We start from the raw sequence: 27,720 nt of genomic DNA, 5'->3' as shown, positions 1-27,720 counted from the left end.
AAGGTAATAGCTAAGTGTTGTCAAGGTTATAATCAATGCTGCTACCCTCATGTGGCTCCAAAAAAGTCTTTAATCAATACATGTTGGCTCCTTAGACAGCTTTGGTTGCATAACAATTTCTGTTCTAATTATATACATTATGAACAAATAACAATAAATAAATTTACTATAAGAATAAAAACTAATTTATTTATTTATTTATTTTTACTCATTCACAAGCAAATCAATGGTAGTTGTATAAGTGCTTGTACTTCTCAATTCATTAATCTGTATTTGAGGATGCTGGTGTGTGTATTTTGGCAGGCAGTGGACACACCCAGTGTGTGTGTGTGTGTAAAGGCATGGAGAAACACTCCCGCTACAGACTCAGTCAGTCAGTGCTTAGAACACAGAGCAGCAGTGTGTTCCCTTTCCTACCACCCTCCTCTCTCCTCAGCAGGGATCCTCACTCGTCCTCAGAGCCTTACAGCAGCGGCAGACATGGTGCTCCACCACAAAGAGTTCACCAGTGCAGGCAAGGCAACCGGGCTGCAGATTTGGAGGATCGAAAACCTAGAGCTGGTCCCTGTGTCCGAGAGCTTACATGGAAACTTTTACACCGGAGATGCTTATGTGATTCTCAGCACTGTTGAACAGAGAAACTGCTTCTCCTACCACCTGCACTACTGGCTGGGTAAGTGTTCCTGGACCTTCTCTTCTGGGTCCACTTCTTTTCCCACTCTCTCAGAAGAAGGGAAATGAGTGACACTCAGACCTAAAAGCATTTAAGGCCATTAGGAAGCAATGGGAGCAAATTAGTTTGGAAAATGTCCTCCAGGTTGAGACAGCAGCTTCCTCAGACTCATCTAAAGAAATGCAACATGGAGATGTTGAAGAAATGATCTTCATGCAGTCCTGCTGGAGTCAATCTTCAGTGACTCAGGTTGAAATTTCAGCAACATTTCTACCAACAAGTGATGTCTGCAGCTAAGGCAAACTTTGATGTTGGCATTTCCAGTTTGACTGCTCACTCACTCACTGATCCTTGGTGTGCAGTCAGAGTGACAAAACAACACACTGACAAGTGTCCTGTGAGCTGTTTTTACAGTGTGTTTACTTTGAACGCAGATCAGCTCCGGGTCCGTGTGTTAGAACAAGTGCAGACTGTGTGTACTGTGTTACTCTCAGTGGAAAAGTGCTCGCATCACTTATTTGCAGTACAAAACAAAACAAAAAATGACTTCTTGTATAAAGATCATGCACATGTAATACAATTTTATTTGTTTTTAGGCAACGTTAAAGAAGAGCAATTTGGAAAACAGAAATGTTCATTTGTGGGGCTCTATTCTTACATTTTGTTGTACTTAATATGTGTGGCTTTAGTTTTGAAGACAGGTCACAAAATCCTTTTTTGAAATGTGTGCAATTTTTACAATGTGTTTTTCACATGAGACACCTCCATGTGTTACAGTCTATCGTTACAGTGTTAGTCCTGGACAGGTCCATGTCAAACATCCCATCTGATCCAAAGACATTTACTGTAGTTTACTGACTGCATGACAGGAGCTCTTTAGTGAAGATAGAAGTACAAAAATAAGATTCCAGAAGTATTCAGATATTGAACAGAGCAAACAGCTGTGAGGGGAAAGGCTAAGGCACTCTGTCTCCAGGTCAAACAAGATGATTAGTTTATTTCTTCAGCATATGGGCATATGTTTAAATATATGGTTCAGGAACTAACACCTGAATCAGAAGTGAAAAAGTCCATAAAAGATCAGTTAATGGGCTCCTGTATTATCAGTGAGCAATTATTTTGACATCATCTGATTCGAGGTGACTCAGAGGTAGTGAGGCTGAAATGAACATGGAAACTCTGCAGCGGTTTCCTGAAAACCCACCAAAGCAGAAGTGATGTAGACGTGGCACAGGGCATTTAAGCTGCTTTCAGACACTGAACTGCAGAAAATCTCCAGACATTCTCCGGATGGGCTGATGAAAAAGAGGTGCCTTACACGTAGAAGACATCAACGTGACGTCATGTGTGAAAGGCAAACTCTGGGGGAAAGTCTACACCCAATTCTGCAGACATTCTCCACAGTTCATGTCTGAAAACAGCTGTAGTGTCTACTGTGAGGAGATGGAAACATGAACAGGAGAAGATGGTGTTTTTCATGTCCCTTGCCTCCAATTTAAGATTACATGCAACAGGCAGCATATTTTTTTCTGACCCTGACTGCTCCAGCACAAAGAACACACACCACTTAGCCAGGAGCACAAAACAACACATGGACACATCACACTTTCACTGAGTTTAGCCTGAAAAGCTTTTTTTCAGGGTCATTAGTTTCTGTCTGTAACAATATCTTTAAAAATTAGATATTTGATGTTTCAAAAAAATGTTGCTGTTGAAACTAAACTAAACCAAACCTCTGTCTGTGTAATTATTGCTACAATTGTGTTTATCAGAAATGGTGAGTCAACGTCACCAGATGCGGTTATGGCTCGGGCACTTTCGCGAATTGTCATTCCTCATCGGCACTTCAGACACACATAGTTTTAAAAGTAATGTGTAAAGTGACATGTGGAATGCTGATGTGACTCCTGCTACAGATGTTGTCTGTATTGACCTTGCTCTCTGTCCCCGGGGGCGAGGAAGCAGTGACTCATTTTGTATGGCGTGTGTGCTGTGGTCTTATGATCCTGACTATGATCAGGAAACTGGATGTGATTGCGAAGAACATATGGTTAAATTCATCAGAGGGAAAAAGCGCTGAGTAATGAAACCTCCTCACTTATGCTCACAAGACACCACAAGTACGGTGTGAGTGTTTTTTAAGAGTGGGAACATTATCTGCTACACCAAGACTACATTAGATGTGGGGCATCAGAATGATGGTGTTGTCATCATGTTCACCCCAGGTTGAAATTTGACACAGAAAGCCTTTGTTACAATGAGGGGATGTTGAATTTGGAAGATATGGGTGTTTGCCAGACTTAAAAGATGCAAATGTTGTGCACTATGTTAAATATTGAACCTAATATTTTTTACTCATGGGGTATCTGTCTTCTCCAACCTCATGGAAATGCAATACAACAGTCGGTCAGTAAAGGGACACTTTCAACCTCAGCAATGGCAGGAAAATGTTTTTTTTGTGCCTTTTTTGGTTGGGTGGAGGTAGCGAAACCTGTTGTTTAATACATTGGATATAAATACATTTTCTTAATGACACTCTACGATGTAAACGTTTAAAAAAAGAACCGTAAATGTAAAAAACAGAAAGAAAAAAAGGTGAAAATTGTCCAGATAAATGTGCGAAGTAAGTGTTTCCTTCCTACAGTACTGAAAATCTCTCCATTACCTCTGGGAGAATAACATCAATACAGCCAAGATGTTCACTTGCTCTTGTCTTCAGTCTAAGAACCCATCAGCATCAATCAATAACCATCATGCAAATGGTGATGCACACTTCCTTCCTGTGTGTAGTCACACAGGAAGACCAAACACTTTGCCCACAGCTGGTGTAAATGCAACTGAGCAGAAACAGCAGTCACCCACAACCCACTAGTATCTTATGTTTCTGCATCTTCATTTCTCCTTTTTCTCTTAAAACTTCAGATGAGTGAATCTCACACAAAATATTTTTCACAATTATAAAAGATTCATTCATTAAATTAAATGACTTTTCCACAAGTAATTTAAAGCTAGTTATTTTGTATTTATTTTTGTACTCTTTAGTTGATAGAGTATGATCCCTAAGATACTTCTCGAAAGGAGATAAAAAAGGAAAAAAGAGGTATCCCTCATCTTTACAATGACCATTGTAAACGCACCCATCCTACCCCACAGTCTCAACATCTCAAATTGATAACACTAAATTGGAAAAAGAAATCTAATAGTCATTGAGAATTCTTGACTTTATTCACAGCACCAGTGTTTATGGGATTTAGTGACATCCAATGGTGAGGAACTATATGAATCCCTCACTCTCCCCATTAGTGTATGCATTCAAATCTACGGTGGCCTGCAGGCAATACAAAATTAACTGTCTAAATCTTACACACTGATCCTTTAAAATTAAATTAAACTGATGTTTTCCTGATTCATTTATGGGGCGGCTGTGGCTGAGGGGTAGAGCGGTCATCCTCCAACCTGAAGGTCGGCAGTTCAATCCCCAGTCTTCCCCATCTGCATGCCGAAGTGTCCTCGGGCAAGATGCTGAACCCCCGAATTGCCCCTCATAGAACAACAATGTGCTGCTAATAGATGCACTGTGTGAATGGGTGAATGCAAAACTGTATTGTAAAGAGCTTTGAGTGGTCATCAAGACTAGAAAAGCACTATATAAATACAAAACCAACCAAACCATTTCAGTTCGGTGTCTAATTGTAGAAAATAATCCTACTGATGTTGTCATGAGTGTGTAATCATCTAAATTGTATGAATTCTAGTTTTCTTTAGCCTAGAATTTTTACAGTAGGCCAAATGGACAAACTAAACACCTTTTGAGTTTTTCTCACAACTGAAGGCTACCACAGGTTCTCGTTCATGTTTGGAAGGGGAGGGTTAGGGCTATTCAGCTGCAACATACAAATTTCAAACTCAATTCTACACACTGAACCTTTAACTCAGGTTTTCCAGGTACCAGAGAACTGGCTCACTGTTAACCAGATAGGTCACCTTAGTAACACATGCTACCTGGCTAACCTCCCCCCAACTTCAGAGGATCGCATTAAAATCTGACAACAGCCTGATGACTGACCAATCAGATCAATGGAAAAACTGCATCATCATTCCTATAAAAAAAGTTTACACTAATGAGCAACATATATCTTTTATGGATAAGTTGAATGGTTTCCGTGTGTCTACTAACAAACTGAGGGAGAGTTTATCATACTCATTAAGACAGAGAATTGGAAATTAAGTAATTTTGGCATATAATTTAATACTTTATCTTAGTTTTTTTCAAAAATGTTAATATTCTGAATGAAGCCTTTTGGGTACACATGCACCCATTGACCACCCATCACAATGCCCCATCCCCATGTATGTTTTTCTTATTGAGTAGAAAATAGACACAGCAGAGTATTTGGTGTTTTTTGGCGGTGGTGGTAGGTTTTTAAGCTTTGGACTGAATCTGATGCTGCATGGTGAGCACATAGCTCCATAACGTCTTTGTGTTTAAGGAAGTAACTAAGTGCTGTGGTAACCAAAATATTGAGACATATTTGTTTCTGTTTGAATTTCTGGTTTTGTCACGATGAGTAATGTTCCTGTTATTTCACAATACTTTCCATCTCCATTATGACAGTACAGCTTTGTCAAACCCTGTTAGGTTGCTCAATTAAAATGTGTGACCAATTAATCTGTTAACTCTGCTTGAACACCAGCTGTTTTTATTCCTACCAAAAGTAACAACGTTTTGTGTCTTGCCTCCACAAAATACAAGAAATCAGCTTCTCATATTCACTACATCTCAGGAGGAATCTGATTATTGTCATCAGTGTTGCCCAGTGAGACAGAAGAGGAGCAGATTCTCATATAAATGTGACAGAATCGATATGTCTACATAATTGTTTCTGAGTGAGCCTGTGTTTGGTATTTAAAGGAAAGGAGTGCAGTCAGGATGAGAGCGCCGCTGCAGCCATCTTCACTGTGCAGCTGGACGACTACCTGGGTGGAAAGGCGGTGCAGTACAGAGAACTGCAGGGGGTTGAATCAACAGCCTTCACCAGCTACTTCAAGGGAGGAATCACTTACCAAGTATGTATCCAATTTATTCTTAAAATAGCGTCAACTGAGAAATGTGTTTAGCTGTGACTGAACCTTTTTACCGATAAGGCTAATGCCCCACTTGAACAGATACAATGTTCATCAGGGTTCACCCTTTACCTTTTTATGGCAATCCGTCCATTACATCTGATATGCTCCAAGATTTGTGTCTGATGGTGTTGTTAAAGGAAAGGTCATAGGATCGCCAACACATCAGGAATCCTTCTTTTGGGACCATCAATTCTCACACAAAATGTGGCAGTCTAGACATTAGTTACTGAGAAATTTTCCTCATGATCAAAGTTCATGAAAAACAGCACAGATTCAGATCTCGACAACTTAAGTGGGACTTTACTTTATTCCACAATTATTGAGGGACTGAACATACTCATGAAGACATGACTAGATGCAGTATGCAGCAACACAACTTTTTGCCACACAGGTAGCAGCAGGTTCCAGGGTTTGTCAGTCCTCCACTTTGATCTCTCAAAAAACATTAAACGGATCACAAACATTCACAACCCCTTCAGGATAAATAGCAAAAGTTTGGGGTTCCCCCAAATTCTACTCTACTTCCATTATCAGATTCAAATTTAAGTTTGTCCTTTGGTTGATGACAACCTGCAAAATGATTTTTCATTCCCATCAGAGCCTGCTGTAATCTGTGTTTAGTACTAATAAGCAAATATTAGGATGCTAAGAAAAGATAGTAAACTGGAAATACCAATAGTCAACCTAACAGCATTTTTCAATCAAAATTGTAACATGTTTGTTGCATCCATCAAAAGCCATTGCTTAGCCTACCAAGTTGTTTGGCCACTTAGAGCCAGTGTGCTTGTGTGAAAATGGACCACTAACATGCTGAAGTATAATTCTGTGGCTGCTTTGTAAGCATGTAAAACTGTCCTGGATGGACCCAATATTTTCTGTCTAATTTCTATAAGTGAGAGGAGGATCACAGCTACACTACTTGATGTATCCATTTAGTCTCATATTGAGCATGTTAATCAACAATCTATCAACAAATAGAGAAATAATTGTTTTTTATTGGAAGATGGATTAAAATGCTAACTCTTGTTTGGAATATTTCATTGGGTTGGAATGGCCACTTGGGTGCTCTTTAAGCTTTGTCAAGTAAAGCTGCGGGGAAACTTTTTTCCAAGTTTAAGCAGAATCATTAAGTTCATAGATCACCACAAATTAATAACTATCTTCATCTTAAATGCAAAAATCATTAACATTATGTTTATTAAAGTTTGAATTAAGGTTGAAGCACAGCTTTCCCCCCCCCCATTAATTCCATTACAGCATCACTCTTGACTACAGGGAACAGTGACTCTTGGGCCATAAGGGGAAGTTGGAGTCTAAAGAAAACTGTGAGAAAGCTAAAAGCATTTTGTTTTTTCTTCCCCTCAGACAGGAGGTGTTGCCTCAGGATTCCACCATGTGGTCACCAATGACGTTTCAGCTCAGAGACTCCTCCACATCAAGGGCCGGCGCGTGGTCAGGGCCACCCAGGTCCCCTTCAGCTGGTCCAGCTTTAATAGTGGAGACTGCTTCATTGTTGACCTTGGAAATGTCAGGACACAGTGTTAAATATAAAATTGTAACATGTTTGCAGACGGATGGTTGATCTAAATGATTTTTTAGATAAGTTAATGTTAACAAGTTAATGTTTCTAATGATTCCCTGTCTGCCTGTGCGCTTACATCCCTTTAGAAGATCTATCAGTGGTGTGGGTCCAAGTGTAACCACTTTGAAAAACTGAAGGCAGCACAAGTGGCCAGAGGAATCCGTGACAACGAGAGAAATGGCCGCCCTGAAGTGGTGTTCATAGAAGAGGGAAGTGAACCATCCACATTAACTGATGTGAGTCTAAGGTCACTCTGTCGTAAGTTCAGAGACAGGACTGTGAATATTCGGAATGAAAGGTACTGACCTCAGCCACATCTCAGGCTTCCTCAGCAGATGGAGTTCTGTTTGACCAAAATACTCTTAAAAGGTTCACTTAAGCTTTTGTAAACTCAATCCACTCAGGAACACCATCAGATCTGGAAGAAGCTAGATGTTAGTTTTCGAAAAACCAGCGAGACGACCCAAACAACCATGCTCTGATCCTCAGGTTAAATTTAACAATGTCTTTAGCAAAAAGTCTGGAGCGGCTGGTCGAACTAAACATGTAAAAATACATTTACCAGTGTCGAAACTGTTTTTAGAACTAAATTTTAGGAAAATAGTTTGCCATGAAATAACTTTTCTCCCCTAAAATGTTTTCTTTTGTATAGATTAAGTACTAAATGTATGCGTTCATATGTCTTCAGAATTCACACAGAGCTATGGTTCCCTGCCTCAAGTCCTTATGCTAAGCTAGGCTAACCACATCCTGAATTTCAAATGCTCATAGAAGTTGTCTCAATCTTTATTTTTCCTGTAAGCATCCTGTAAATCCTACCTTATCTTATGCCACCCACCACGAACAGGCATGTGACGGCTGATACTGTTTTTGCAATTAAGCACTATAGTAAATTTCTTTATTCACCAAATATTTTCCATTTGGCTTTGTGGTTTACTTCATAGTAACCACCGCTGTAATATATTCTGTGTCAATGTATTTTAACGGGTTATCTTAGATGGATTAATGTCTTGTGATAAGTTATGATTTGTCACAACAGGTCCTTGGAGTCAAGCCAGAGTTGGCAGAGGGAGATGAAGATGATGATGTGGCTGACATGTCCAACAGGAAAATGGCTAAACTTTACATGGTATAGAGTACACACACACACACACAAACACACACACACACAATTTTAACTAAAGAATCTTGGCACAACAATCTTCCTTAATAATTACACTTCCTACATTTGTCAGGTAATATAAAGTGATTCATCCTATCAAGTCAAATGAAAATCTATAAGCCATTGTTTGCTCAGACAGGTCTGGACTATTCATAGTTGTAATTCAGATCACTCATATATGCCTCTAAACATCAAATGTTTTGGAGATGTCAGATGTTTTTACAGGTGGTTCTCGAATGAGCTCACTGTCGTGTTTGTCAGGTATCAGATGCATCAGGATCCATGAAAGTTACAGCTGTGAGAGAGGAAAACCCATTTGTCCAGAGTGACTTGCTATCAGATGAATGCTTCATCCTGGATCATGGCAAAAACAACATGATATTTGTATGGAAAGGTGATCGGACATTTTCACTTCCTCCTTCCCTTTGAATGGCTTGTTGTCCTTGTGACTGCAGATTAGCTGTTTGGGTTTGTCATATCAACAATGATCTCACCTCATTTATCTCCACAGGGCATAAAGCCAACCCCAGTGAAAGAAAAGAGGCCATGAAAACAGCTGAGGGCTTCATCAAACAGATGGGCTACCCCGCAAACACACAGGTTCACTTTTCTACTGTATTTCTATTATTTCACCATGTTTCCTTTTGTGAAATTTCAAGCAGATCTATTGTTAAAAGTGTCGCTGCTGATGGTCCTACAGATCCAGGTGCTGCCAGAGGGAGGTGAGACTCCCATGTTCAAGCAGTTCTTCCTGGTCTGGAAGGACAGAGATCAAAGTGAGGGTTTCGGGAAGGTGTCTGTCAAGGAAAGAATCGCAAAGATCCAGCAGGTGGATTTTGATGCCTCTAAGCTCCATGAGTCCCACCACATGGCAGCCAAGTACAACATGGTGGATAATGGGAGTGGAGACACACAGGTCAGAACTGTCCCAATGCTGTGTGGTTGACGTTGCTACATTTAATGACATACTGGTGAATGGATAGCAGGATAGAGTGGTCGTCCTGAACCTGAACTCCAAAATTGCCTCTATTCTCATAGAGAAAGTGCTGCACATAGATGCACTATATGAATGTGTGTGTGAATGGGTGAATGGCATGGTACTGTAAAGTGCTTTGAGTGGTCATCAAGACTAAGTTTTTATAAATACAGACCATTTACCATCTATGACTTGCAGTCATGACTGGCACAAGGCTCTCTGGGTTAAGGGGCCAGAGCAGCTACTGCTGCAATGACTCTATTGAATTACAAAGAATAATTTTTTCACTTCCCAATGAATCACATATTTGGCAGCCTAAACAATGCCCAAAATTCAGATGCGCAAGAAATTAAGACTGGATTAAGTGGTCATTTTTGGCGATTCACACACATTGTGCTCTTTGTGAGTTTTTGTCAGCAGGCGTGTCCCTGGTGGTGCATCGAATTTCAATGTTTCTGCGTGAAACAGGAAGTTGTTCAACCATAGTTAGTGCGACCCCTACTGGCAACAAAAAATTACATGTTTTGTACTGTGATGTAATCTTCCTAGCAGGTTGACCACCTCCAGCTTAAATTTTGGACATGGTCAAAGATAGATCTTGTGCATTTTCTTTGAATGCTGTTGCCATGGTAATGCGCTGAAGGTTCATGTTTAGTTTTTACAATTGATCACATCTTCTGGAGGCTAAACATGCTCAAAAAGTCACAAAACTCATCAGACACACCAGAAATGACAAACATTTACTTACAATATGGGTGTTGTATATGGATGTGTCAAAATGGCTCGATAGTGCCCCCCTATAAAATTTCAGCAAAGAAACCCCATTAGCATGCGCAAGTTGATTTGTATTTTTAAAATGTTTATTAAGTACCCTAAATTGAACAGGAAGTTGCCGATTTTAATTGTAATGTACAATTCCTGCTTGGTTTTGGCTATTTGCTGGCATTCTACTTTCATGAACTCCTCCTACTGAATAATCTTATCAACTTAGTGCAATCAAAAGATATTGAAGATGTAAGTGGGATAATGTGGAAGTTTCATTCTTGAAATTTGTGCGAATCTTAGGTTTTCCTTCAAAGAACCATAACCCAAGAGGAAGTTCCACTAATTTGACCATACATTGTCCAATCTTCACAAGACTTAACATGTTTGATGAACTGGCGTGACCACATTTACTGTAAATGACAACATTTTACATAATCGTAGCACCTACTAGCAACAGGATGCACACCTCAACAGGATGTGACATTTAACTCCTTTATGCACTGTGCAAACACATAACGGAATACCAAGACAGGTAAACCAACCTACACTACACTGCAGCCACAGCACACCCTGAGACGTGCGGACTGCGAGGGCCAGACCAACGCTTTCATTTATTAAGGTGTTGCTCTGAAGAATATGTCCAATATTCATAATATTGGACTCAGTCACTCTCCTATGAGCTCTGGTTTGGTCTCCACCAACTGCAGGTTGATTAAGCTACATACATTTTAGTTTTAAAAGTTTTGTTTTCAAAGTAAAAAGATCTCTGTGTTTTGGCTCTGTGTCAGTTTTAATACCCGTCCATACTAACACATCTGAAAACGTATATCTTGTAATGACTATAACATAGCCTTGGAGTTTTCAAACTAAAACGAGGCCAACAGCGTTTCCAAACTTTAAACAGGTCTAAAACTTCGGAGTAGTGTGGAAGACAGGCGTATTTGTAACAAAGTTGATGCATTTTCAAACAAAAACAGATATTGCCCTAGTTACTCTTATCAATCGATAATTGGTGGATCTAAATTCTCCATGGGTGTGTGAGTGTGAATGGGTGTTAGCCTCCAAGTCTCAGCCCTGTGATATCAATCCTGTACAGAGTGTATCCCATCTCTTGACTTATATCAGCTGGGATGGGCTCTCAAATATGCGCTGATAAGCACTTTAGATGATGGATGGATGGAAACCCTATACTGTTTAACTGATTATATCTCAGTGTCTGTGAGGTCAGCAGTACCTGAAGACTAGCTTGAAGAACATCTAGCCTCAGAGAAAAGAACATTGCATCTTCCAGTAACAATCCAAATAGTTTAGAGTTTGATGTCTTTATGTGATATGACCAGGTGACTACCACCACTAAATTTTACATTATGCTTAATTTGTGCTTTTTGTTTCTTGCAGATCTGGAGGGTGGAGAGCAGTGGCAGAGTCCCAGTTGACACAAAGAGCTACGGACAGTTCTACGGTGGAGACTGTTACATCATCCTGTACACTTACGGGAAGAGGCAGATCATCTACACCTGGTACAACACCACCAGATAAATACTGAGCTGGTTTGGTCACAGTGAGATGTGATTGCCTCTGTGATACACTCTAATGCTCAGCTCCTGCTTTCATGTTGGTTCATCTGTCATGTTTACACAACCTATTTGATAGGTTCTGACTTTTCTAATATCAGTCCTAAAAGCTTCACAAAGCAGAACCTTTATAATAATAAATTGAGTTAGAAAAAGGTGTCACTATCAGTGAGAAACCCAGAGAGAATTATCATAAATTTTATCCAAAGAAAAATCTGTTTTAATATTTTTTTGTTTGTTTTAATCTTCGTTATTTGTTTTAACAACACATATACAAATTACTGCAGCCTTAAAACAGTACTACAATTCATATATTGCTAATGGATTAGCAACCAGTGGCCTTTTTGCATCTGCTGTTGGTCACTAACATCCGATAACGTCAACTGGTGGTAGGCATTAATTGGTGTGGTAGAACATACCATGGATATTCTCCATCTTGTCCTATGTTCTAAAATGGGGCAGTGTTTAGTTTAAAAAGGAATAGAGGTAATGATGTCTGATCCACTGAGCGGGCCACTGGGCTTTCATAGTATTCAGATTTACCTTTAGTCTCAGTGTACCCTTAAGTTCGGCCTGTATCATTGATTACAAGGCCAAAACACTTGATGATGCTAAGGAGCACAACTGAAGTTATCTCCCTCACATCCGATGTTGGCCGCTAACCCCTGCTAACATCTAATGGCATTTGGTAACTTAAATTGTGCAGAAGACCTTCTAACGTACAAGGGATATTCACTGAACGCTCCATTGTGTTCTCTCGGTAGTCGCTAACTTCATTAGCGGTGTGGTGCTGTGCATGTAGTCTACAGTGAGCCTCTCAGAGGTTTTACACCAAAAAAGTACAAACAGCACTTTTTAACTCTAACTGCAGCCTTAGGGATAATGATCTGGATTCTTCACCACAAGAGACTCCTTTTACATTACAGATACTCACTTGACTCACTGGTCATTTGAATTATTGATTAGTGCACTTGTAAAGTTTACTCCTGTGTGTTCTAAACATCCAGTATTAATGTCTCCTTGTGGCTTGTAGGCAGGGAGCCAGCTGCACTTTGGATGAGCTAACAGCCTCAGCGTTCCTGACTGTAGAACTGGATCGTTCACTTGGAGGGTCTGCAGTTCAGGTACAACCTGTATGAAGTGAAAATGAACAGCACATGCAAAGGATGCCTGCTATCCCTTTTCCTGGTGAAGACTATGGAAACATATTGCTGCGTTTGCTGATTAACATAACAACCCAGTATTATGAACATATTACATTATACAAATATTATGTATCTTGTTATAATAGTATAGTGTTTGTCTTGTGTACTGGGCTCACTGGCCAATAATATGTAATTAACCATCCATTGTAACTTGATAAAGTTGCAATAAGTTAGCGGTAACTTGGTAACTCCTGACTTTTCTTATAGTGTAAGGATATTCCTATCAATCTTAGCTGTACTTTGGGTTGAGTGCTAATCAGCAAATATTATCATAATGATAAAGTTAACTTAAGCCATGTTACGATGAAAAGGAACTTTTTGTCTGAATTTTTTTCAAGCAACGAAAAGGTTCTGGCAGAGCATTGTTGTTCACCTGTGTTTCAACCACAGTCTGAAGATGAGGGGAGATTAGATACATGTAGTATGAACAACCGACAGCTCAAGATGATGCCCATGAGAAACACAACCTGCTAAACATCAGCATTTCGTAATGTTGCACAATGGGTATTTGTGCAATTTTAAAGATTAAAAAAATGGTCTGTCACAGAGATATTTGTTTTGCGGCTTCAGGTCAGAGTGTGCCAAGGTAAAGAGCCTCCCCATCTGCTCTGTCTCTTCAAAAACAATCCCCTCATTGTTTATAAGAATGGTACGTCCCGCCTTGGGGGCCAGGCCCCACCACCTCCAACCCGACTTTTTCAGGTACGCCAGAATCTGGCAACCATCAGCAGGATCGCAGAGGTGAGGATTTTCCTGCTGTATGGACTGTATTCACCACAGGCACCCGTAATTGAATTTAATCATGCTAAAATTCACGTATGCTTCAGGTTGATGCCAGAGCGACGAGTCTCAACTCGAACGACGCCTTCCTCCTGAAGATGGCTGATGGGCGGGGCTACCTATGGAAGGGCAAAGGGTCCAGTGAAGAAGAAGTAAATGGAGCCAAGTACATAAACAAAGAGCTCAAGTGCAGCAGCAACAGCATCATGGAAGGAAGTGAACCAGGTCATAATCCACATTTGACTTGTGTTTGTCATGTATGTTGTCTGTTTACTTTATTAGGGATGGAACTACATACAATACTGCATCTGCATGTGAACAGATGACACACAGAAAAGAAGAATATGACTGTTTTAACAGACTTTGTTTCAAACAACATAGTAACACCTGTACCTCACACACACACACACACACACACACACACACACACACACACACACACACACACACACACACACACACACACACACACACACACACAAACACACAGTTGTCTTCAGAGGACATTATATTGACTTACATTGATTTCCTACAGACCCTAACCTTAACCATTGTTACTACTAGCTTAACCCCAACCCTTACGCTAACCTAACCTAGACCTGAATCTAAACCTAAACCTTACCTTAAAACATGTCTTCACCTTAAAATGTAATGGTGTCATTTATGGTGAGATGATCTTTCTCCCCATGAGGAAGAGAACTCTCCATAATGTGACTGTAAACCGATTTACGTTCCCACAACATGAGTAATACCTGGAGCAAACACACACACACACACACACACACACACACACACACACACACACACACACACACACACACACACACACACACACACACACACACACACACACACACACACACACACACACACACACAGAGAGAGTTTATTTAGTTTTTGAGTCAAATTTTGACTTTAGTATAACATGTAATATCTATAGTATCTTTTTTTTTCATCTCCAAAAGCTGTGTGTTTTGTCTGTTGCTCATCATCCCCTGCAGAAAATGGATCAAATCTCAAACTACATCTGAAACTGCAGCAGTCACGTTTGCAGTGATATGGTCATCGGGTTATACAGCCTCCCTTTGACTCTGACTTCTAAAATGTCACAGGATGTATTTTTCTGTTGCAGATGAATTCTGGGATGCACTAGGGGGGAAGACAGAGTACCAGACCTCAGACAGACTAGAGAGTCAGACTATGACTCACCCTCCTCGTCTGTTTGGATGCTCCAACAAGACCGGCAGGTTCATAGTAAGTATTTGAACCACATTATTCTCTCTTTACATGCGGTTATCCTCCATTTTGATGAGTCTTGACTTAACTGCTTTGATTTGCTGTTTCTGCTTCTTGTAATAATAGGATGTTAAATGTTTCTTTTGCACACATTACAACCCACTCTTAAAAACTTAACTTAAATCCTTATTTTCGAGGCACATTTCTCCACAACATTAAAGCTTCCTGCTATATTCCTCATGCGATCATGTGAATCCCACTTCAATCTGTGTTAGACACTACAGCGGTGTTAAATGGGATGTAGGGGGGATAATATTGTAACCAGTGTCATCGTGTTGTGTGCAGATTGACGAGGTTCCTGAAGAGTTCACACAGGATGACCTGGCTGAAGATGATGTGATGCTGCTGGACGTCTGGGATCAGGTACTCACATCTGTAAGACATGTTGGACCAGTATTGTTGGGAAAACCGATCTCTAACATGCAGACTCCCTGTTGCAGGTGTTTGTCTGGATTGGTAAGGACGCCAACGAGGTGGAGAAGAGTGAATCTGTCAAATCTGGTGAGATGTTGGAAGTTTATCCTTTCTTTAGAACTGCATTAGGTTTAATAGTGTTTCTGTGAGCAACAGAAACTGATCATTCATACTTGTTTTCTGTTGGAATGAATGTGTTGTTTTAAATCTGTGTGTGAATAGCATTCTGAGTCCTCCACAATCTAAAATGTATATCATGGAAAGACATATCAGCCCAATTTCAACTACCTGCTACCGCCACACGGGGTCACTACTAACATGTGAAACTGTGTCTCCTCTTCAGCCAAACAGTACATTGAGACTGACCCGAGTGTCCGCGACAACCTTACTCCTGTGGTGGTGGTGAAACAAGGCCATGAGCCCCCCACCTTCACAGGGTGGTTCCTGGCCTGGGACCCCACCCACTGGGACTCAGTCAGCTGGAGTTTGAAGTCTATGACCCTTTAATGCAGATGTACTGTTCCACCCAGTTCCACTGAAATATCATCCTTTATATAATCAGTGTGTCAAAACAAATGAATGCAAGAATTAAAATTATCAATCTTTTCTTGGCAATGTTATTATGAAATTATTGCTTGCTGTTATAATGTATGTTGATATATGATCACACACAAAAGCCTTGCAGTGTATTTTTTAACCTTTAATGAATTTAGTGCCTGTTCTAAATGTGCCGGTTTGTCTGGCCTGTGTTAATGCTTCAGAGCTACTTCTGAATTATTCCTTGTGATTTGTGAGTCCTCCTCAAACAGTTCTACAATATTCTGTCAGATCTTGTTTGTTGCTGGACGTTGTGTGCAGAGCTTTTTACAAACAGTCTATGGTGAAGAGTGAACTTAAAAAACTTGATTTATTTATTTAGTCATCCTACGTGGTTTACCTACATCTACCTTTTGTTAAATTCATATAATGTAACTGAATTTGTTTTAATATTGTTCATGTTATTACTCATATTGCATGTTGTCTATTTCAGAGGTCTGTTATGCAACCGACACAACCCTTAGATCCAAGTTCACAACATTTCAAAATTCAATTCAACTGTAATTCAGATCACTATGCAGCATAGCATGAACACAACTAAGTTGTGCTTTTACTTTGAAGACTATTTGCTAAAGAGAAAGTGATTCTATGAATGTTGCTGTCAAGGCAGACATTGTTCCCATGCCTAATCTTGTTTGTTTCATACTTGACGAGTTATGACGCAGCCTCTACTGCCAAAAAAGCTTGCAGTTTTTTTTCTTGCCTGTTCTCTCCTTGTTTTCTCTCATTTCAAAAACATGCCAATAACATTTTCCGCTTTTAGTCCAATGTTCACCTCTGATGTGAGGACAAGTCATTGTTAAAAAATGAAATAGTCCGTGCCAACAGGTGATTATTAACCTGAGTGCTGCTACAGGTACAGGTTGTCTCTAACTGGAGAACAGTGTGTTTACTAAACAACTGCATCAGAAAAGAAAACACCCAGACATTCTGAAGGTTCACGGCAAGAAAAAGACAGTTAAATAATAAAATTAATGACTGGTAGAGCTGTACGATATGACCAAAAATTACAGTCGATATCCATAATTATCGCAATGAATGTCACATTATTATTTCTTATTATTTTTACTCCTGAGGAGGGGTTGTCTTTATGAGCAGAGGATTACATAAAAAGCAACACATTTTACAAGTCTGAGGTAGATCAATTATGTGTTAGACCTCCTTACTGTGCTTGCACAATGCATAAGCAATACATCTATAAATATTTGTTATATTGCTATTGATAAAAGTTACATTACGATAATCATTGGTTTTGTTTTATTGCCCAACCCTAGTGACTGGGAGTCTTGAATAGAACAGAGCCAGAGTTGGTGTAAACAGGAGCAACTGGGCCTTTCCAGGGAAAAGTCAGAATGTCTGCTATGATGCTCACTGTATATGTACTGTACATAGGATCATGATCGTTTAGCATTAGTTTAACAGAACCGTTGGTTACTGCATCTGTGTATGAGCAGATCATACAGCTTAGATTGAGCCCCACAGCAGTCTGCTACACAACAACCAAAATTAGCTTCCCTACTGAAGTCTCTGTCCTATCTAACTTCCAAACACATAACACATATTTTTCACCCAAAAATGAAAATACACTCATTATCTACTCAGCACTATGCCGGTGGAGGGGTGGGTGAAGTGTGTGAGTCCACAAAACACTTTTGGAGTTTCAGGGGTAAACAGCGTTGCAGCCAAATCCAATACAAATTAAGTTAATGGTGACCACTTCTTTAAACGTATAAAAACAACAAAAAAACATAAAATGTCTCCACACGCATTCAAATTAAACTTGAAATGGCGTCATTTACACCGTGTTTTTAACCTAAATGTCAGCTGTTTTCTTCCTCCTTACTGCTGCAGTTATCACGGGAACTTGTGAGTATCGCGAGAACTTGTGATAGCCGCAGTTACTCCTGCAGTACCTCAGATCTATCCCTTTAACCTACACCTCAGCTTGTTGAATTAGACACCAAACAAACAAAATGAACCTGTTTGCCGGCTACACAGCTGAGGAGCGGCCCGGCTGCAGCAATGTGTGAAGCAGGACGGAACCACAAGCTGGTATAGTCCTTACTCCCCTTCTGCCCATGACAGAGCAAGTTGGTTTACATGTGTCCACTGTGTAAAGGCTCATTTATGCTACCTTTAGTATGAAACTCTCTGTGTCTATTATCTTTCCTCTGTGTCATGTTTGTCCACAGTCTGTCTCTGTGTGTGTGTATTCTGCTGGACGTGGCTACCGCCTCTCCCACTGCTTTAACACTCCAAGGTTCTGCATTACAAACACCCACCTCATTCGCCAGACTTCCAGTCCAGACTGCAGATCGTCCAGTCACCAATTACATACAGACGTCCAGGCCAGTGTCTTTGCCTTTGATGGTTTGCTTCCTGCATCGCTTGTCTTTTAATTTAGCTTTCCTGTGCCTCTGGTCGTCTCCTCCAGTTCTACTGCTGTCAGACACGCTGCGTCTGCACTAATGTGTTTTCATTTTGTAACAATAAAAGATCACCATTCAGACGAGTGTTTTAGCTCCATATCAGAAATAATCTCTGTCTTCACGAACATGCCTGTTTCACGAGACCATTCATGTTTATGCACATGTTGGAGTGAACAGGCAGCAGATTGTCTACTCTCCAGTTATTTGCTTAGTTGCAGAAAATTCAGCAATGTAAAAAATTAAGAGCAGGGACTTCATTTCTTGGCGCGACGACAAGGTGGAACTATACTGACAGTGTTAGTAAGCTTCACATTCAGCACTGGTTGTTGAGTTGTGACTGATCTAAACCAATCAGGAAGCAAATGTGGGTAACTGCGTCATTGTTTTGGCCTGTCTGACTTTTTGATTTTTAACACTTAGTGTAGACCAGTCCTCGGTTGTCATTCCTTGCCAGTTTGTGGATCAGCCTCCCGTTCTGCTGAGCCATTGCCTCTTCTCAAATCAACCTTACTCAGCTGCCTCCTGTACTCTGTCAGTCCCTGCCTCTCACGTTGAACCCTTAGAACACACTCCCTGAATTACAGTGAGTCCTTTGATAATCATCTACTGTCTCTGTGTTTGAGTTTGCATTTAGTTTCAGAAACGGAATGGTTATAACGTCTCCATTTCAAACAATGTGGCAATAACTGCTCTCCTACTTCTTCCATGTGACCTTTACATTTAAGACTGTTAAACTGTATTAGTGTAATTAGTGATGGCTTCACTCCTCGCCCCATCCTCCCCTACCTAGCATAGAAGAGATCCAACAGTGGTCTTCAGATAACATAGACACGTAAAAGTTCCTCGATGAGGACCTAGCTGCTCCTGATGTCGATATAAAGGACTCATTCTCAGCTAATGAAAACGAACAACTTACTCAATTTATTATCAACTAACGTAAACATTATCAGGATTATTATATTCCATGTCTACCAATAGATCTCCATAAATACTACACACTGGCACTCCGACAGCCAGCTAGCTGCTGTCAATCAAACACAACCAGCACTGGCATGTCCCTCCAGTTGGCAGAAAAAACTTTTGAGATTATTTTTGAAAGCAAAAAGGGAGGACTGAATAAATATCATGATTCGATTATTTCACCTGACTCAACGCCTACTTCTGTGAAAATGTAGATACATACTTAAAATAGAAAACTCAAACTTCCGTGTCACACACAATCAAGAAACATTTTCTCTTCTGAATCTATAGCCAGAGGTTCACAAAACCACCCTAATATATACCTCTTAAAAAGTCATATGGGGGACAGAGGAGGACGTGAAGACAAGAATTGGGAAAGCAAGAACAACATTCAACATCTTAAACAAAATTTGGAAAAGTCTCCCTCAAGACGAAGCTTCAAATCTTCAATCTTCAACTCCAACGTTAAAACCGTGCCGCTCTATGGCTCCGAAACCTGGAGAACCACCACGAACAAACTGCAAACCTTCATAAACCACTGCCTAAGACGCATCCTTGGAGTCTTCTGGCCAAACACAATTAGCAACATCAACCTGTGGGAATGCACAAAACAAGAAACAGTAGATATACAGCTGTTAAGGAGAAAATGGAGCTGGATTGGACACACACTACGAAGAAACACAACAGCAATAACAAAACAGGCACTGACATGGAACCCACAAGGCAAACGGGGTAGAGGACGACCCAAAAACACCTGGAGAAGGAGCACAGAGCAGGAATTCAAGAAGAAGGGGCTGACGTGGAAACAGCTGGAGAGGATGGCTCAAGACAGACGAGGGTGGAAACAATTCATCAATGGCCTATGTTCCGAAAGGAATATAAAGGCCAAATAGAAAAAATAGATATAGATAGAAAAAGTCATATTACAAACACTTTCATTGTCTTGACCTCTTATTGCCACATGAGGTCACTGTGCAACATGAAAATATTTCTCTGGTAAAAATAAAGCTGTGCTGTCTTTGTGAAACCTCCATTATTTCAAGCAAAATCAAAGCTAGTACCGTTTGTTTTAATCTTTGATGAACCGATGGGATTTTTGATGATTCTTTGATCTTTTAATTTCATCAAGTTAAATCGAAAAACACATTTGCTGGTACTATGTGGGCTCTGTATGCAGACTGTGTATTGTGTCACCTTTCATTCACTTGTCTGGGATTACTGTCTGACAGATTTAGGGGTAACAGCCTATTTCCTGTGTTGATGGCACTTTAACAGTCTCTCTCAACAGGTGAGTGTCTCATCTGTATGTGACTGGTCTGTAAAAGTCCAACATTAAGACCAGTGTGAGTTCACGTCTGATCCAACACCTGGTGAAGTTCTTCAACTAAAACAGCCTGACTACAGTATAAACTAATAAAGCTCCAGTACATAACCACAAATCATTTTTACATTTCTGTTTAATGACATAAAATGTGTTAATTGGTGGCAGCATTATAAGTGCAGCTGGTGAGAGTATTTTTGGATTGAAATAAATGTGTTATTAAAATAAACTGTTTGAAAATAGAAAAGATAAAAAAAGGGTCTTGGTTTATTCCAGTGCTTTTTAGGAGGTTGCCGTGTTTTTGAGTGAGAGAAACAGGTGACGTGCGTGAGCGTGTGCTTGAATTGTGCGCGTGGCCGCGGCAGGCGTTGTCCACAAACCAATCAGACCGCGAAATGTAGCGGCATCAAGTCAACCACTGTCAGGAAGACTACAACCGGAAATATAATCATCATTCCGTCACAATAAAAGCATATGGCTGAAAAGCATATGGTGTCTACCACAAGAAGTTATGGCATAGTTAGATTATATATTGAATGAAACAATGGAATCAAAAATGGAATGCAGCCCACATAGTGGAGCAAATGTGCTCGAGTCTTTTCCAGATTCAAACAATAATTGTTGAATAAATGTGTATTATTGTGTATATGCTTGAATTGTGTAATTTCCATCTGCTCTGGGAGGACTATTTTAGAAACCCCACAACCAAAAAACAGATGGAAAAAACTTATTTTTGTCTGATCCTTACAAAGGTAGACATATCTCTATACATAAAAGACCATGTGAAACAACAGGTCAGTAAACAGTGTATATAGAATAGAGTAGAATAGAGAGCCTTTATTGTCATTGTGCAAGTGCAAATTTACAGGAACAACTAGTTAAAAATACAACAGAGGACACACAACCAATAAAAACACAAACAATAAATATGAGACCAATAAATACTTAAAGTTTAATGAGTTGTTGTGCTATGTCATGACATTAAATTGTATTTAAAAATAAATTTCAATAAATAATAAAAAAATGAATTGGATAAGTGCTATATTTTATGGACAAATCAAGTTGGTCAGCTGTGAGTTTTTTCCGCCCTCTTTTCACAGTAGTTTGACCAAATTAATAAATAAAACGAGTAAAGGCAAGGCAGTTTTATTTATAAACCACATTTCATACACAGTGCTAGATTCAAGATGCTGTACCGGGGCATTACAAACAAAGAGGTAGAGAGATTAATAGAGGTAAAAGAAAGGATCACATTTTTATAAATATTAATAATTAATTAAGTTGAATGAGTAAAATGATAAAAAATGATACAAAATAAATAATACCAATAAGATCGATAGAAATGTATAAAATAATAAAATAACAATAGAATAAAATACAATAATGATATGACAGTTCACGGCACTTGGAGTTCAATGGCTCCTATTTAGCTATTGCATAAGTCGTAGTTTATTTTGAAAAGCAGTGACGGAAGTGGTGGGTTGCACTCTGCCAGCTGGACGCTGCTGTGGAGGAGAGAGAGTCTCCAGATGAGGAGCCTCAGTTGACGTGAGGACATGATCAGAGACACAGCAGAGCCTGGACACGCTGTCTGTGTGTCATGGATTAACATCAACATCGTGCTGGTAAGTTTCCTGTGATGATAACTCTGAAATGCGCCTTCAAGTGTAGAAAAGCATGTCTGCTGTTAAAATATGTATTTAATATATTTATATTTAAGCAGCTAGAATGAAATGTTCCTTTAATGAAACAAACCTGTTGTCTGTGTTGTCATGTTACTGTCACGCCTCATGTCATGAAATCTAACTGTCACCAACACTGGGCCCAGTAAAGCCAATGTGACTGGTGTGGGTTTTTAACACTTGTTGGCATCACAGCCTCGAATGGAGCCTGAGCTCTGGTTTTAGCACAGAGCCAGGCTCCTAAATTAGGCGGCTTCATCCGTCGTGTTTTCTGTGAGTAGACACATTTGCTCCATCGTTTAATTCGGATTAAATCTATTAGGCTACACCAAGAAACATTGATTTGTCTTTGTTATTATTAAGTGTCCAGTTTCCACTTATTGTGGCAATTCACCTGTTAACGCAATCCTCGGTCTCCCTCCACAGACACGCAGCACACCAACGGAGAAAGTCGTTAATTTATTGCAGTTAAATGTTGATTATCATTATTATTGTTGAATTATGATTGACCAAATGTGTGTGTCCGCAGATAGGCAAGGATTTATTAATTTAAATAACATTTGTAATTGAAATTCGCTTTATCCTCCCCGCATATAGGAGACAAGTCAGTGTGTGTTGCCGAGCAACATCTTCTTTTCCTTTTTAAAGCCACTGTATTCCTCCCTGTCAGAGTGCTGTGCTGCTGTTGTAAGAACAGCCCTCCTCTGATCTGTCCCTGAAGACTGGATGATCAACTCAATCTGAGATTTCACTGAAATTCAAAAGCCTCCATCCTGTTGTTAAGTGATTCACAGGCTGAATAGAAATTAGCCTATGAAATCCCTGGTGGCTGCTGTGGCGCTACATGTGCAAATGAGCTGTTATCCACCTTGCTGTTTTATTTCTCATTCATCTTTTATTTTCTTATTCATCTCTCTGCCAGAATAATGTGAGGATGTGTAGTGTGAAGGGAGATGGGGGTTTAGTTACTTGTGGGGTGCTTGGTCTTTTGTGAAGCAATGGGGTGGTGGGTGTTTGTGTGCTTTGACTCATTATGCATACTGTGTTGACCCCGCCAGGCTTGAGAGCTGCAGTCCCCCGGGGGAATAAAAGCCGGTGTGCTGAATATTTTTGGTGGAGGCTTCTCCTGCTGTGTGTGCCAAGATGGGGAACGGATTATCGGACCATCACTCTCTCCTCCCATGCCTCCCTTCCTTCCAGGCTCTTCACATTGTCATTTTAGGACTGGACTGTGCGGGCAAGACCACCGTGCTTTATCGTCTGCGCTTCAATGAGTTCGTGAACACTGTCCCAACCAAGGGTTTTAACACAGAGAAGATCAAAGTGTCAATCAAAGGCAGTCGACGGACGGCGTCCTTCCACTTCTGGGATGTCGGAGGCCAGGAGAAGCTGCGGCCGCTGTGGCGGTCTTACACGCGCTGTGCAGATGGCATCGTGTTCGTGGTGGACTCTGTGGATGCGGAGCGCATAGAGGAGGCCAAGACGGAGCTGCACAAGATCACGCGGCTGGCAGAGAACCAGGGCGTGCCAGTTCTGGTGGTGGCTAACAAGCAGGATCTGAGGAACTCGCTCAGTCTGGCTGAGATGGAGAGTATGTTGGCTCTGGGCGAGCTCAGCACGGCCACACCCTGGCACCTACAGCCCGCCTGTGCTATCATTGGCGAGGGGCTGCAGGAAGGTCTGCAGAAGCTGCACGCCATGATCATGAAGAGGAGGAAGATGCTGCGGCAACAGAAGAAGAAGAAGAGATGATGTGCTGAGAGTGGGAACTACAACATGTGAGCAGGATTCTGAGGCAACATCAGAAAAGTTTATTGTGTTTGCTAAGAAAAGAGACAAAACTATTCCTGTCCAGTTAGGCTTCCCCTCTCAAGTCTGCCCAGCTGAGTTTGAGCATTCCCGTGGAACTGTTGGAGTCAGCCATCGTTTGGCTCCAGAGGAGGACCGTGGGATTGATTTTTGCCCCGTGGACTCTCCCGTAAAGGCAGTACAGTATTATGCTATACAGAAGCAAACTATGAAGTTTACACTGAAGTCTTAGTGAGGGACAATGAGCTCTGACTTTTCTGTTTTATGTAATTTGTTAAAACACATGCTGCTTCTCCAGTCTTTGAATTTGTATTTAGTCAAAGCTTGAGTTAAGATTACAGATTGAGCCATATTTGAAAAAAATAAAATAAACATCAAAGTGGCAAACGCCAGTGTAGCTGGGGTGGACAGAGTACTGGATAGTTGTACTTAAGTGAAAGTACTGTTAACTTGTGTACTCAGATTGAGTAGGTCAGAGGGACTTTAAAGAGCGTTATAGCTTTAAGGTAGAAAGGCATATACACTGTTCCCTTATCAGAACGATACAGAGCCCTTGTGATACATTCCTTCTTTAAAGACACAGATTACACCTTCCTATGGCCTTACTAGAATAATCCAGAAAAAAGAGGACAAAACTCAGAATATTAAACAATAATGAAGATCAATAAATGAAAATATATGGCAGGTTTCCATAAATCCAAGTAGAAACAGCAGAATAAAGCATCACTATGACCAAAAGCAATATTAACAATATAAGCTCAACAAATACATGTAAGATTAACAAAAAGAAAGTGTGCACAGTCCTCCCTGACTGTGTAGTACACACGCACACAGCGCTACATTGCTAAGCAGCATAGTGATCTATGGTCTCCTCTTGACAGGAAGCTATGACAGTCAGTGGATTTGTTGTTGTATTCACTTGTCTGAATGTCATTATTTGAGCCGCATTCACTGTGAAGTCCCTAAAGTATCAAAGTACAATACTTAAGAATAACATTACCCAAAATACTCACATAGTACACAGCAAGTGACTTTTTGTCACAGTCATGGGAGTAAATGCTCATTACACCCCTGCAGTAAAGTGACAGTATTTTGTATCCATGTTACAGTGTGAGTCCAGAAGTTTACATGAAGATTGATGGTGGTGTACTAAATACAGTGATGCACAACAATTGACTAATCTGAGCACAGCCACAGCAGAAAGTCTTCACAACACATCGGTGTTAAATGTCAGGGTTTTGGTGTCAGTCCTTCAGAGTGAAGAAACACTTGTTTTTAAACTCGTCACTCAACTCCGACATGAAGTAAACAGCAGTGAGGGGAAGGAGAGTCCATTTTATTTTCACTGACAGTTGCAACAAAAGATCAGAGTGCAGTGCAGACACACTGCTCGGTTTTTTATTAGTACAAGGCTGCTAGTTGCTCTGTACCAGTACATGACCTTAGTTGTGGTTGATGATTGAAAGTTACACAGTTTAAAGTCAGTTAGATGCCAAAGAAGCTTGAAGTTGTTAATATATCACCTGATATATTATCAGGATTAAACTTGAAAACCTTAATTATTGCCCCTAAACATGTAGTATTGGTAGTGTGTCAGCTGGCTAATTTTCAACATAACATAACTTGATCAAATGCTATATGTATAAACATATGCATCCATACATTTGTTTTTCATAAATAAAAGACTAAAATGCTCGTAATGATACTTAAATCTGAATCTATCTGCTGAAAGATTGAGTAGTATGAATTTAACATTCAGCAGCCTGGATTTGAAACCCATTTTCATCATTTGCAATATATTATGTAAAATTAGCTAGTGCGCTAACATTAGTTTGCCCTCCCTGCAAGTCAACATTCCGTAGCTAACAATAGTGAGCTCACCACATAACATTGGTATAACCTAACACTGCTGTTTACAGTGATTCTGCATTAATGCTCGGTAGTTAGCTATCAATAACCATCAGTCTGATTTAATATAACCGCATTTGTCAATCATAGATTCAGTTTCACTCACTTGCCTCTGTTATAGTCTATGTTTCAGTTTTTAAGTCATGTAAATAACGAATAATAAACAATTATAAACTGTGATGAAAGATTTTGTAGTTGGCTAATTAGATAAATGAATAACAGGTCAATACAAAATAGATGATTTTAAAAACAGTGTACGAGCCACCAGTTGTCTCCTCGTGGCTGTAACAGGAGAGAATGATTGGCTGCTGGGAGAAGCTGTGACTTCATCACCAACATCGCTCCATGTACGTGTGTCTTGTGGATGTGTAAACGTGTTAATCGACAGGCTCAGCTGGCCCAGCAGGAATAGTCCCCTGTCGAGTGTCCGTCCTCAGATACAGGCTGGTGTCCGAGCCAGTCTCACCTATCTGACCACGCCGAGCCCGCGCCTGAATGCACTTTAGTGGTCCTTGTCCCGAACCTCAAATGGACACTGACGAGAATTGTGATTCTAGAAGTGAAAGAGGTGAAACTTTGCTTCAAAGGAAGCGTTTTACACATCTTACTGTTCCCAGATTTCACTCCCCCACTCTGTTTGGCAGGGGTTTGATATTTATGTGTTTTGATCCACTTTGTTCACTTGGAATAAAAGCAACAACAGGCTGGTGACACAGCGACTGTTTTTGTTTCTTTATCTCACCGGTGCTCTTGATCAGCTCAGAGTCCACCAGGCTCCAGGTTTCCTCTCCACATGTTGGTGTATGTGTAACTGACACAGCAAAAGAGTCGGGGCTGCTTTCTAAGGAAAACGAGGTGACTTTCTCCTACACTGTGCACCACTTTATCCTCTCAGCGCCCGGAACATAAGCTTGTTGCAATATGAATATTCAAACGAAAGCTAATGAGGGACAAAACACTGCATCTATTTATATTATCTGCTAATCCTTAGAGATTTAAGACACTGTTGCTTAAAAGCCAAATGTTCTACAGTTTACCCCCACGGTTGCCAAAAGAATTAGATAAAGATAATTGTTAGATTGTGGTTAAAACATTTTGTCGCAATTTTGTTGAACCTCTGTGATCAAGAAATCCATTCGAATTGAGCCTAATTTAACTCTTGATCTTGAAATGAGCATTTTAACCAGAATAAAAATATCTAAACTCAAGGTCTGCCTACGAGTTTTTCTGAATATAACATTGTATCATTATTATCAGTAGACTGAGTTTGATTACTTGTCACAGTCTCAAAAAAAGGGAGTAAGTGGACCTTGAGCAGATGTGCTCAAAAGGAACTTTTAAGAATCCCATTTACTTTGCTTAATCTGGAAATTTGTTCTGTTTTGTATAGAAAGATTGAAACATAATAATCCATAATATATTCCAGCACCTGAAAAAACATGACTCTTCCCTTTTCAGCA

At 40.2% G+C, this 27,720-nt stretch overlaps 2 protein-coding genes across 2 annotated transcripts; both read left to right on the top strand.

The window, feature by feature from the left end:
- The first annotated feature begins 357 nt into the window (after positions 1-357).
- On the top strand, positions 358-16,160 carry scin (scinderin). Its single transcript, XM_035183182.2, has 16 exons — positions 358-673; positions 5,586-5,740; positions 7,166-7,327; positions 7,469-7,618; positions 8,422-8,511; positions 8,806-8,938; positions 9,056-9,144; positions 9,245-9,460; positions 11,684-11,805; positions 12,893-12,983; positions 13,635-13,805; positions 13,892-14,069; positions 14,977-15,098; positions 15,426-15,503; positions 15,581-15,641; positions 15,898-16,160. The coding sequence occupies exons 1-16, from the start codon at positions 481-483 to the stop codon at positions 16,059-16,061; spliced, it is 2,175 nt and encodes a 724-aa protein (XP_035039073.1). The 5' UTR covers positions 358-480; the 3' UTR covers positions 16,062-16,160.
- A 6,203-nt stretch (positions 16,161-22,363) lies between these two features.
- On the top strand, positions 22,364-27,468 carry arl4ab (ADP-ribosylation factor-like 4ab). Its single transcript, XM_035182805.2, has 2 exons — positions 22,364-22,486; positions 23,602-27,468. The coding sequence occupies exon 2, from the start codon at positions 23,687-23,689 to the stop codon at positions 24,293-24,295; it is 609 nt and encodes a 202-aa protein (XP_035038696.1). The 5' UTR covers positions 22,364-22,486; positions 23,602-23,686; the 3' UTR covers positions 24,296-27,468.
- Positions 27,469-27,720: the final 252 nt, after the last annotated feature.

This window comes from Hippoglossus stenolepis, chromosome 17 (assembly GCF_022539355.2).
Source record: "Hippoglossus stenolepis isolate QCI-W04-F060 chromosome 17, HSTE1.2, whole genome shotgun sequence".
NCBI classification, from domain to species: domain Eukaryota; kingdom Metazoa; phylum Chordata; class Actinopteri; order Pleuronectiformes; family Pleuronectidae; genus Hippoglossus; species Hippoglossus stenolepis.
Note: the sequence above shows the minus strand (reverse complement) of the source record. Positions and strands in the feature narration are given on the sequence as shown.

Bases quoted from the DNA above. Each gene is read 5' to 3' on its own strand.
- scin (XM_035183182.2), top strand. From the start codon at position 481: ATGGTGCTCCACCACAAAGAGTTCACCAGTGCAGGCAAGGCAACCGGG. The intron at 9,461-11,683 runs GTCAGAACTGTC...TGTTTCTTGCAG, and splicing joins ATGGGAGTGGAGACACACAG to ATCTGGAGGGTGGAGAGCAG. The intron at 13,806-13,891 runs GTGAGGATTTTC...CGTATGCTTCAG, and splicing joins CCATCAGCAGGATCGCAGAG to GTTGATGCCAGAGCGACGAG.
- arl4ab (XM_035182805.2), top strand. From the start codon at position 23,687: ATGGGGAACGGATTATCGGACCATCACTCTCTCCTCCCATGCCTCCCT.